Source organism: Durio zibethinus, chromosome 20, assembly GCF_047325235.1.
Source record: "Durio zibethinus cultivar Kanyao isolate XHJ-2024 chromosome 20, ASM4732523v1, whole genome shotgun sequence".
Classification (NCBI taxonomy): Eukaryota; Viridiplantae; Streptophyta; class Magnoliopsida; order Malvales; family Malvaceae; genus Durio; species Durio zibethinus.
Window position 1 is genome coordinate 4,893,994 of NC_143181.1, and position 11,200 is coordinate 4,905,193.

At 33.2% G+C, this 11,200-nt stretch overlaps 2 protein-coding genes and 1 non-coding gene across 5 annotated transcripts; 1 reads left to right on the top strand and 2 right to left on the bottom strand.

The window, feature by feature from the left end:
- Window positions 1-783: 783 nt before the first annotated feature.
- Window positions 784-4,162, bottom strand: LOC111315600 (phosphopantothenate--cysteine ligase 2-like). Of its 2 annotated transcripts, XM_022917449.2 has the most exons (10): window positions 3,914-4,152; window positions 3,647-3,780; window positions 3,400-3,523; window positions 3,267-3,311; window positions 3,072-3,157; window positions 2,664-2,716; window positions 2,469-2,528; window positions 1,745-1,846; window positions 1,510-1,629; window positions 784-1,369 (listed from the first exon to the last, which is right to left on the bottom strand). In XM_022917449.2, exons 2-10 carry the CDS (start codon window positions 3,768-3,770, stop codon window positions 1,130-1,132), a joined length of 954 nt encoding a protein of 317 aa, XP_022773184.1. In that variant the 5' UTR covers window positions 3,771-3,780; window positions 3,914-4,152; the 3' UTR covers window positions 784-1,129. The 2 variants fall into 2 exon arrangements, with proteins under 2 accessions (XP_022773184.1, XP_022773185.1); XM_022917450.2 differs by lacking the exons at window positions 2,469-2,528; window positions 2,664-2,716 and having other exon boundaries at window positions 1,510-1,625; window positions 3,914-4,162.
- A 2,000-nt stretch (window positions 4,163-6,162) lies between these two features.
- Window positions 6,163-9,402, top strand: LOC111314962 (inactive RHOMBOID-like protein 8). 2 transcript variants are annotated; one of them, XR_016330757.1, is made up of 6 exons: window positions 6,163-6,915; window positions 7,542-7,705; window positions 7,801-7,964; window positions 8,045-8,304; window positions 8,379-8,525; window positions 9,025-9,402. XR_016330757.1 is itself a non-coding variant. In XM_022916580.2 (6 exons), exons 1-6 carry the CDS (start codon window positions 6,614-6,616, stop codon window positions 9,142-9,144), a joined length of 1,137 nt encoding a protein of 378 aa, XP_022772315.2. In that variant the 5' UTR covers window positions 6,163-6,613; the 3' UTR covers window positions 9,145-9,402. The 2 variants fall into 2 exon arrangements, 1 of the variants encoding a protein (XP_022772315.2); XM_022916580.2 differs by having other exon boundaries at window positions 8,399-8,525.
- TRNAW-CCA (transfer RNA tryptophan (anticodon CCA)) lies at window positions 6,315-6,386 on the bottom strand. Its single transcript has one exon. It is a non-coding gene; the product is annotated as a tRNA-Trp (tRNA).
- Window positions 9,403-11,200: the final 1,798 nt, after the last annotated feature.

An 11,200-nucleotide genomic window follows, 5' to 3' on the forward strand; every position in this document is an offset into this window, starting at 1 on the left:
TAGCACAAAAGGAGTTGAAATTTCGGATTCAAACATCATATGAAATAAGTTAAAAAAAGGGCTAGAAGTGACAAAAGGAGTTGAAAAATATAGAGTCGAGGAGATAAGAATTATTTTATGGTAATTTGTATAGTTCAATCAAATTTTAATTACATTTATTTTAAATAAAAAAGTAAATTAATGGAAGAGATTGAATTATTTTATGAACAAAAATGAAAATGAAAAGAAATTTAGGCAGAAAAAAGCAACAATTGAAAAAACTGAATTTATTTTATGAAAAAAAAAAAAAGATTCAGTCAGATTCAAAATGTTCGAACTTCTTCACTTCCTTCACGTCTTCTCTCCACTTTCGGTTTTCAGACTCAGCCCATGCAAAATCCCCAATTTCACCACCCAAAAAACCCTAAAATTTCAATATTCTTAAATCTTTTTTTTCTTATTTTCTTTAATTTTAATTTTAATAATTCAAACTGATAATCAACCCCCTAAAAAGAGAAAAAGAGCAATATGCGGAAAATTTGTAGAGTGCACACGGTCTTTTCTTTGTTAAATGTGTTGTAGACTTGTAGTAGGCAACATAAAGCTCGATCAAGAATTAGGGTTTCCTTTCGAAGCCCTGATTTTAGGCCATCGTTTTTCTCTCCTTGGTTCAATTTGTCAAGAGATTTGAGCATGAAGGACCCTTTGTTTCGGGTCAATCAAAGGAGAACTGTCGTTAGGGCATCCGATCAAAATCTCCCTATGAAATTCTGGGTAATTAATTTTACCCTTATGCGTATTAGCTTAATGAGAAAAGCTCCATTCCTTTTTTATTTTGGTTATTTGCTAATCGATAAAATATTTTGGAATTTTGATTTCTAAACAACAGAGTTAGAAGGGGATGCTGATGAAGAAACGATTAAGACTGCGTACAGACGCTTGTTCAAATTCTATGATGCTAATGCTATGTGTCCTTTATCCAGTAGCTCCTTTGTGCAGTAGCTGCAAATGGTATTTTGCGGTATAAGAGGGCTCTTGAAGAAGGTGAAACTGTTGAGGAAAGATTTCATTAAGATTCAAGCTGCTTATGAATTGCTCATAGATGTGGAGAGACGGAGGAAATATGATATGGATAACCGAGTCAATCCGATCATGTGCTAGAATCTTTAATGTAGGCTGAATGTCTGTCCACAAGGAGTTCAACCAGGGGATCCTCCACATCAGAATCAGTCCGAGTCTTATTGCGGTGAACTGAAATATTCCCATTATTTGTGACAACTGTGACCTCCTCTTTCCGGGTCAACAGCTCATTGGCCACAACTGCATGCATTTTGTACTTTTTAAGAGCCATACTGGCCTTCTCTAGGAGAATCTTTGAATCTGTCTCAAGCTGTTGAGCAAAACCAGATAAATTAGAGCCTATCAACTCATGGTACTTCATACTAAGGAAACATTCATTTCAACAATCACTTTCAATTAGTCCTAAACTTCCAAAGCAAACAATAAAGTAAGTTTACCACCGTGTCTGACCTTGAAAGATATGCAGAAAGCCTTGGGAGTCCATTCCGTCCTCAGCACTGAGAGCATCTTTGGCACTTGCATAAGTCGCATGTCCAAAGGACCGGATGCTGACTGAATCTTGTGTTCTGCCTATGCAATTAATCAGTCTTTTTGCCAAACAATAGAGGGATGGATAAAAGATTATTCAAATGACAATAATATTTCAGTCTACAAAGAAGATAATTCCATTATATAGAACCATTACCATGCCCTTCCATGGAACATAAAAGTCGGAAACCGCAGCAGCCAGATAAAACATTGCACAAGGCCCAAGGCTTCTCATTGATAATGCAATGATCCTTAACATCTGCTCATGCAAGAAAAACCATTCAGGGTATAAGAGATGGTTTATGTAAAGGATGAATTTATGATATTCTCAGATTAATCACAAAAAGTACAATTAAAAGCCATTATCTAATATGACCCTGAAAACTATATAATTACCAAATATGGAGAAAACGTATGCCGCCTCACAGTTTCTCCTAAAATTTTCTTCATAAGATCTCTATCCAAGTCATATATTCATTAATATAGAGGGGCCATGGCCCTTTTCTGCCAAGGCTATTATAATAGTTCTCTTCGCCAAAAGCAAAGATGGGAGATCGTTAAGCTAAAGCTATTTTAACCAAAACGGTAGCTCACCAATGAAAAAGCATATAATGCAGGCCAAAGTTACAAGTATGCTTAACCATACAATTGAAGCTTCATCCACAAAAAACATATTATGAGTTTCCAAAGGTACAAAGACGCCCAAAAGTAATCTCAATATGTCAAGGACACAGAAGGCAAAGGTTAAACCCAAGGAACATTGTTTCACTGGCAATGAGTCGCTACTAAGAACCTCAAGGAGTTATATAAAGACATAGTGAAGCCAACCTAGTCGCTACTAAGAACCTCAAGGAGTTATATAAAGACATAGTGAAGCCAACCTGAAGATACTCAAATATGGTTGTAAAGGGTAGTTTCAAAAGGAGACCACCTGCTACAGCCTGCAACAAAGTGCAAAAAGGCTAACTGTAATGCTGATTAGACTTGCAATCATGAACTAAAAGAGCCAAAAGCAACACTAAGGTCAGAGATGAAAATTAGAAGACTGAATGATTAGTCATATCGACAGCCCATACAGCATGATGATCCCTAATGGCCCCCTTCACTGCTTCAGAATGTGGTTGCCGCACTGAAATATTAGACATAACACAATAACCTCAGTAGGAAACACCAACAATTTATTACACATATTTCAGATAAAAGTTGACAGATTAATGTCTTAACACATAGAAAAGCTGGCATGAAATAAACAACTCCAATTCTCTTAATATGATTAACACCCTCCCCCTTCTAAAATTCTTTGATAAAAGTATTTAATAATCCATATGATATGAAAGAACCTATACTAAGTCCTAACCCAAGATAGCCAATTTAATGCATTCAAGTCATTGACCAATATCAAACATCAACGAACCTTGAATATAACCCCCCCCCCCCAAAAAAAAAAAAAAATTATAAATTGGGGTAGAGATAATCACTCAAACCTTGAATATCAAAATCATCAACGAACTCAAAACATTCCAGCAAAGGATCTTCAGGAAGGGACCCGCAATATGGCTGGCAGGTTCCCCTGCACACAAACAAATTAAGAACCAATAGAATTATCCGCTAGAATCTAAACACAAACCAACATAACCTACTAATATAAAAAAAATAAAATAAACAAACACGAAATTCACCTTCGATACAAAAATATAACCGCGTATCCAGCCTTTATAAAATACCTGCAAAAAAGTCCCAGCCAGTTAACAAAAAAAATCCACCCTTCAATTAAATATATCAACTTATCCAAAATTCCTTTACATTGCTTACTCTGTGGAAGCCGCTCCTCTGTTCCCTGAACTAAAATTGTCAATGTATCGAACACACCGCTGCTCTAGAGGAACCGTAGTTCCACCAGATGTCACGCACACAACGCTCCTCCTTTTTCCTTCTCCTAAAAATTACACGGGATATATATACGTATACGTATAAATATACGTATACGTATAAGTATACGTATACATGAATACGGTAGCAAAATGCGTATAATTAGTCGATTAGTTTGGAGGTTTTCTACCTGATGATGGAGAATTTAATTCGATGAATTGATTCAATTTGTCAGTGATTTTAGCGCAATCTTTGAGTGGAGGAGCTGAATCGAAGAACGAGTCGATCTCCTCGTGAAGAGCTGAGGAATCCATTTCAATTCCCCTAAGATAAAATTAAGAACAAAAAAATTAATAAGAAGATGCAAAAGGAACCATAACTGAATTGAACTTAATCGAAATTTCAATTTTAAATTAATATAAAAGGAGGCAAAAAATATTTTGGGAGAGAAATTGACCTTAAAAATAAGAAAAATCGAGGAATAAGAGGTGAAAGGAAAGCGAGTGCTGAGCGTATATTTGAGTAAACATTGGCAACGGCGTTTGCTTATAAATAGGAGGATCAGAGATTCAACCAACTAATGTTTTGTGAAAAAAATATTTAAAAAAAAAAAAAGTGGAAAGGAATTTTAATAGCCGTCTGCTTGCGCCACTGAAATGATTTGTAGATGGGAGAATCCTAGAATGTGATTGAGAAAGCAGCCAACCTCCACCGCACCTAATTTTTTCCCCCCAAGTTTCTTTATTTTTATTGGCGTAATATTAAGAAATTTTAAATTTTTAAAAAATTCACTTATATTAATATAAAATTAATTTAGTTCTATATTGATTTAAATTTGTTATAATCAGTTGATCTAATCCTTGACTTTTGCGTTGTATTCACGTAAATTATGCATATTAAACTTTTACTTAATTAAACTATTTTATTATTTATATTATTTTATAGTAATAAAATATTAAATTAATTTAAAATTATATACACATAATAAATATGAATAAATTATCGTATATATATACTATTTTTAAAACTCAAAATTAAATTCACATTAGATGACATCAATTCAATTAACAAAAATTATTTTAAAAAATTATTTTTTTATTTTACATTTATATGTATTTAGGAAAAATTATCCATTCAAGTCATCGAGTAACTTCTTTTTCTCTACATAATTTTCTTTTTTTTTAAATATGCAAATGGAAAAAATTAAAAAATTAATGATCAAAGTGAAACTAAAATAAAAGATAGGGATTATGAATGAAATTTATCCGGAAAATGACTTTATAGTAATTGTTTGAATATAAAAGAAGTGGGGAGAAATTTGAAGGAGTATTTAATAAAAATTTATTACAGTCCCTCCAACTAAATGTTAACCAATCTCGCTATTTTTATGGAGCACAAAGCTGTGGATTTTTAAATTGAATAAATCAGTATTAGCGGCTTTAATTTCATTACATAATAAATAAATTATTTCAAAAAAATAATAAATTTGCAATCACGACAACTTCGTCGGTCACAGTCAGCAAATTTTCAGGTGTGACAGTAGAATGGATAATATATTTAATTTAAGTAATTTCTATCTTTTTCTGCTGAAGTCGGATGAAAAATTTGGACTGAAGTTAAAAATCCCTTAAATTTGAATTTTTTTTTATTACTCATTAAACAATTTATTTTTACTATAAAAAAAATGGATACAGTCAAAAGATATAAAAAGATATTACTAATAGCAAGGTCGGTAATTTAACTCATCATCATTGAGTTTTGATCTGATCTTATGAGATCGATTTTTTTTTTAAAATTCAAGTTTCGAGTCAGATCGGATAAGATTATAAAACAATCGAGGTTGGATCGGATTCAAATTTTAAATAAATCTAATCCGATCCGATATTATATAAAAAATTATTTTTTAATTAATTAATTAATTATTTATATATATTTATATAATGATATTTTTAAATATTTATATTTAAAAAATAATATTTTATTAATTTTAAGTTGGGTCAAGTACTATTTATATAGTATCGGATCGATGTCGGATTCGAGTGTAAAAATATAAAAAAAAATTAGATAAGGTCGAGTTCGAGTTTGATATCACATAAAGTTAGATCGGGTTCGAAGCGAGTAAAACTCAACCTGAATCCGACCCGATGCCAACTCTAACGGATAGAATTGATCATTTATATATATATATTATTTTATTTATATTAAATATATATAAACTATAAAAATTATTGTGTCAAAATATCTAAATATAAGATCTACTTTTTAATTTTTTTAAATCAATATATATTTTTTATCAAAATTTTAACTTGTATTATTTTTATATATTTTTTGTGTTTTATCATCCAAAATTATTAAATTCATTTACATATGTTAAAATTTGAATTGTAATATATTGAATGATATTTTTTTTAAATAATTATATGAATTAATTTAATCGAATCTAAACAATAAATTTTAATAATGTAGATTTTCCATTTTTGGTAATACTTGAAATTAAAAGGAATTTTCCTTAAAAAAATATTAAAAAGAATTTTTGGTTAACACTTTTTAAAAAATATTCTAATGAATATTATTTATATAATTTTAATAAAAATTTAATTAAAAAAACTTAATACAAGTATTTATAAAAAAAAAAAATTTATTATTTTATACATTGTTGAGAAGAGTTTTTAATAAAATTTTTATTTTTAACAGCCGTGCCAAATCTCTAATGTTAAGTTACTATTATTACTTTATCTTGGTTTAGGTCTTTATTTCGGTTGGCTTTTTCTGGAGCCCAAATATGAAAAATTTTGCCCGCTCCAAGAAAGCCCCTCTCCGCATAAAAAAATGAAACCCACATTGAAAAAAGCGGGATTTGAACCCGACGTGAATCGAACACGCAACCTTCTGATCTGGAGTCAGACGCGCTACCATTGCGCCACGGATCCACCCTTTATGCTGTGGCTTCATTTCTTATTTATAATTATAAAATTAATTTCGAAATAATTTCTCGGCAATGAAAATTCCCGCCAAACGTAACCGTCCAGAGAGAGAAAAACCTCATTCCCTTCCACTTCTGTAACAAAAACAGTTGAATCTTAATTGGCTTTTCACAAGTGACCGCAATACCTCCCAATTCACTCAACCTTTTTTCGTTTTCTGTGGTTCTCTCTCAATGGAAGAAGAAACCCCAGCCAATAAGCTCCATAGCCAGATCGAAATCAAGCCCCAAGGCCAAGAACCAGCGCCATCCTCATGCTTCAACAACCCCGAAAACAATAATCATCCAGAAGGGAAGTTTCCGTTCTTCAAGTCACGATACCGCCAGAGGGCATCAGACACATGGCTCATCTCATTCTTCGTCATCCTCCATCTCCTGGCTTTTATAACCACCACGCTCTTCAACTATTTACTGCTTGGCAGTGTCTTCTTTCAGCCTCTCTCTGAGAATCCCCTGCTTGGTCCCTCTGCTTCCACGTCAGTTCATTTCACTTCCTTTTTTCCTTGGTTTTTTCTTTGTTCTTGTGTTTTAATTCTCTTGTTGCTCTTTGAATCTTGACGTGTTCTAATTTGATTGCCGTTAGTAACTTACTAAAAGTTTTTGGCTTTTGTGACCTTTTTCTGTGTCATTTCAAAACAATTTTCGTTGAATTGCTGTTTCAGGAAAAAGAAAATGAGGTTCCGCTTCTGGTTGTACTTTAAGACCATGTTTCGTGCATAGGATGACGGATAGGATAGCCTATTATCAATTTTGGTTTGTATCTAAAGAAAGGGATAGGATTGGCATAGGATGATTGAATCCTTCCAAAGTGGAGAAAATTATTTTTAATCTATGAGATTGAACTTACATGTCCTATTATACCCTTAAAAATTCTATCAATTATATAAACTTTTAGAAATGATAATTTTAATCAACAAATAAATTATCCTATCGTAATCTTTGCACACATCAAAAAACCAAGATAGAAGGATATTATTTAATATAATCATATTCATAATATCATCTTATCCCATCCTATCTTATCATAATCTTGTGCACCCAACACATCCCAAGTTTATTGGCCTTAGTTTTCTTGCTGAAATCATGCTTGTACTATTGCCAGGCTAGATAAAGTTGGGGCACTTCGAAGGGCATTTTTGGCTCAGAACCATCAAACTTGGCGTCTCTTTGTGTGCCCCTGGTTACATGCTGGGCTCATACACTTTGCCATCAATATCAGCTGTATGATCTTTGTTGGAATCCACCTAGAAAGAGACTATGGGCCTTGTAAGAGCACTTCTCTCTGATATAAGTAAAACCGTTACTTTGTATTGATCAAGTGAATTGGCTAAAGCTTATTGTTTTTAATTTCTGTTTGACAGTGAGGATTGGGGTAATCTACCTACTATCTGCATTTTTTGGTAGCTTGGTATGTTCCCTTTTTGTTCGAAATAGTCCTGTGGTTGCTTCCTCTGGTTCTTTGTTTGGATTACTTGGAGCTATGCTTTCTGGGCTTGTTCGGAACTGGAAAGTTTACTCAAGCAAGGTGCTTAACTCTCTTTTTACTCGCTTATATCTATATCCAGTTGTCCTTGTAGTTCCCTGATATTTTGTGGTTGACTTCAGTGTGCAGCTCTAGCAGTGCTTTTTACAGTTTTTGCGATCAATTTCCTCCTTGGTCTGCTACCATACATTGACAATTTTGCAAATACTGGAGCCTTTATATCAGGACTTCTACTCGGATTTGTGCTTTTGTGCACCCCTCAGGTCAGGCAAATGTCTAAAAACAAAGCAGGGCTTTTTGAATATGGTGTCAAAAGTTCCATCAAACTGAAGCTGGATAGGCCCATTCTGAGGAGTGTTTATCTTCTATTGTTTCTAATTCTGTAAGTTTTCTTCACCTAAATGTCAAGCTGAATGCTTTTATTGTTTATATTTCACAACGCATTAGATCATATAGAAGGCGCTTCTTTTTTGCAGACTTGTTGGATGTCTTGTAGCAGTACTCCTAGGCATTGACATAAATCACTATTGCGGATGGTGTAGATTCGTTGACTGTATCCCTTGCAAAATGTGGAACTGTAATGACAGAACAAATGCATGTGAGGTATATATTTGATTCTTGCTTGGCTTCATTTCGTGATGATTACTATTCCTCTTGTCATGGTGGACAAATTATCTAAACCCACAGTGAAATTCTCCTTTTTAATCCATATAACATGAAGATATGAAAACTACAAAAACTAATTTCTATTGTCACCATTAAAGGTTACCACATCTTCACCATATTGGACTTCAAGTATAATAATACAACATTTTTTTATCAGAATGTCTTATCATCTCCATTGAAGCATCTTCTGCACAACGTAGGTTGCATTTACATGTAATAACAGATAGCTCTGCTTGCTTACAACGAGTGTGAAACAACTAGAATACAAGAATTAGAAGTGTGGAAAAAAAAAAACTTTCTGTTAGTAATGGACTTTAAATTACAAGCGGTTGAAGCATGCTTAAGAATTTGTGTCCTTTAAACTGCATTCTGACTTGTCCCCATGCAACTGCTTCGCTCAATGGTCTATACTAATGTCTTGACATGATAATTGCAGATCATGAAGAGCAACTCAGAGTTGACACTGACCTGTTTGCGTAACGGAAACTTCAGGGTCTTCCCTTTCACCAACATTTCACAAGCAAGGATAACAGACTTGTGCGCCATGATATGCTGATGAACTCGAAAGAAGTACCAACAAAATATGGACTCAATTGAGGCAAATGACCTAATTGGTTGATGGAACATACGGCTGGAATATCCAGTTTGTTTTCAAGACAATGTTCATTACACGTCAAAACGGCTATAAATGATCACTTTTTTAGATTGATTGATAGAATTCATACCATTGACAAGCATATTCATTGCTTCTACCAGTTTTCTGAACATGTGGTGCTTCATTCAGTAATAGAATTCGTAGATGTTGATCTGTTAATGGGAATGCTGCAACTAAAGAATTTTCTTTCTTTGCCTTCATACTATTGCATATGCCTTTTTTTTCTTGAAAATTGGCATTTTAACTCTTTTCACAATGATTATGAACAAATCATTACACTGTGCTTAGTAAGAGGGAAATAACATTACTAGAGAAAAAGATAAAGCAGGGATCTCAAATATGGTTTTCAGCCTTTTTCCCCCAATAAAATTTGTTGTCGTGAAAGTTGTGGACAGAAGTTCAAACATGCTAGGAATATTGCACGGTTTAATCTGTAGAACGAGACACAAGAACAAGATCAAGATCAAGGTTTAAAAAAAAAGTGTTATTCAAATCATCACTTGATATTCATTATTCAACCTGCATGGCTACCCAACATTACAAAAGGCTAGTAGAATGAGTATATATATTCAATGTTGTAATTCATGGTTCAACCCAAAGATTATCATGCAATTAACAGTAATGATCCAGTTTTCTAACTACAGGAAGGGTAAGTTCATTCTTAAAACTTTAAAATGGTCCTGATTATATGTTAACAACTATCAGAACAACCTCATTGCAGAAGAAATAATTGAAGTTTTCTGATTCCTTTTTTATATTAAAAAAAAAATTTAGGGGTGAAACTTCGTTGGCGCCTGTGGGCTAATTGATAAGGCATCTGATCACATGATTGGGTTCAAGTCCCACCAACGTGCTCTCATTCGCTTCACTCCTATAATTTTTTTGTATTTAATTGCTTATGTTTAACCATATGATTGGGTTGGTTGCTTATTTGCCAAACACAGCGAAGTTGAACAAAGAAATTCAATCAAAAAACCTATATCAAATACTCAAAGAAACACTGTCTGGCTGGTTGCTGATTTTCCAACCACCAAGATCAATTTTCTTTGGTAAATCAGCTTACAAGCAGGCATTGTTTGAAAGAGTCTGGTCAGTGGTCACTTCGTTAGCTACGGATCTACGAACTCCAAACTCTCTCCTTTTCTTTGTTTTCTTTGTTTCCCCTATGCTTCTTTACAGAATCCTGCATGCTCTTATGTCATTAACATCTAATATTCTAATCTACAAAAGCATTTAAAATCATAGTACCAGATAAATAAATGCTTTCTCATATCATATTATTATAAATTAAAAACAGTAGTTTGAAAAAGAAACCACAATTGTCAGCCAAAATGGAGCTTAAATCCATAGAAGTTTTTCTGTTACTATATGATGATGTACTGCACAGACCAAATTTTAAACATTAGATTCTTCTTTTTTTTAACTTTCTTTCTGGGTTTTTCAAGAACATGATTACATGCAGCTTTGAACTACAATGGCCGCCCTAAGCTTCCCCTAACTATGCCATTAATTAGGATACCAAGCCGCAATGCTTTTAAACATAGGATTTTGAGTTTTGGTTTAACACTTTCATAATAATATGGGGCTATAGCCTTAGCTTACCCCATATTATTTTTTATTGGCTCCAAAGTTTTGCCTCTGCACAATTTTCAATCGCCTAGCCCTAGGCCAAGAAAAATAACACTGCTGCTTTTTCTTCCCTTTCTTTTGTTTGCATTTTTTCCCCTATTTTAAAATCTCGATGAATTCAATACTGCGGCTTTTTTCTGTATATACTCAATGATAAAGAGACCCACTTTTTGGTTTTGGACGGAATTTCGGCTTAGAATTCATAACTTATTGGACCATGGCTTGTTAGGCCGAAACCATAAATCTTGGACGATGGTCCCTCAGCTCCAACTTAAAACAATAATTACATATAGTCCACTAATTCTTGAACGTACATTTTAATCAAACC

Bases quoted from the DNA above. Each gene is read 5' to 3' on its own strand.
- LOC111315600 (XM_022917449.2), bottom strand. From the start codon at position 3,770: ATGGATTCCTCAGCTCTTCACGAGGAGATCGACTCGTTCTTCGATTCA. The intron at 3,158-3,266 runs GTGAATTTCGTG...GTTTGTGTGCAG, and splicing joins GTTATATTTTTGTATCGAAG to GGGAACCTGCCAGCCATATT. The intron at 1,630-1,744 runs GTAATGGTTCTA...TTAATTGCATAG, and splicing joins ATGTTCCATGGAAGGGCATG to GCAGAACACAAGATTCAGTC.
- LOC111314962 (XM_022916580.2), top strand. From the start codon at position 6,614: ATGGAAGAAGAAACCCCAGCCAATAAGCTCCATAGCCAGATCGAAATC. The intron at 7,706-7,800 runs GTAAGAGCACTT...TCTGTTTGACAG, and splicing joins AGAAAGAGACTATGGGCCTT to TGAGGATTGGGGTAATCTAC. The intron at 8,305-8,398 runs GTAAGTTTTCTT...TCTTTTTTGCAG, and splicing joins CTTCTATTGTTTCTAATTCT to ACTTGTTGGATGTCTTGTAG.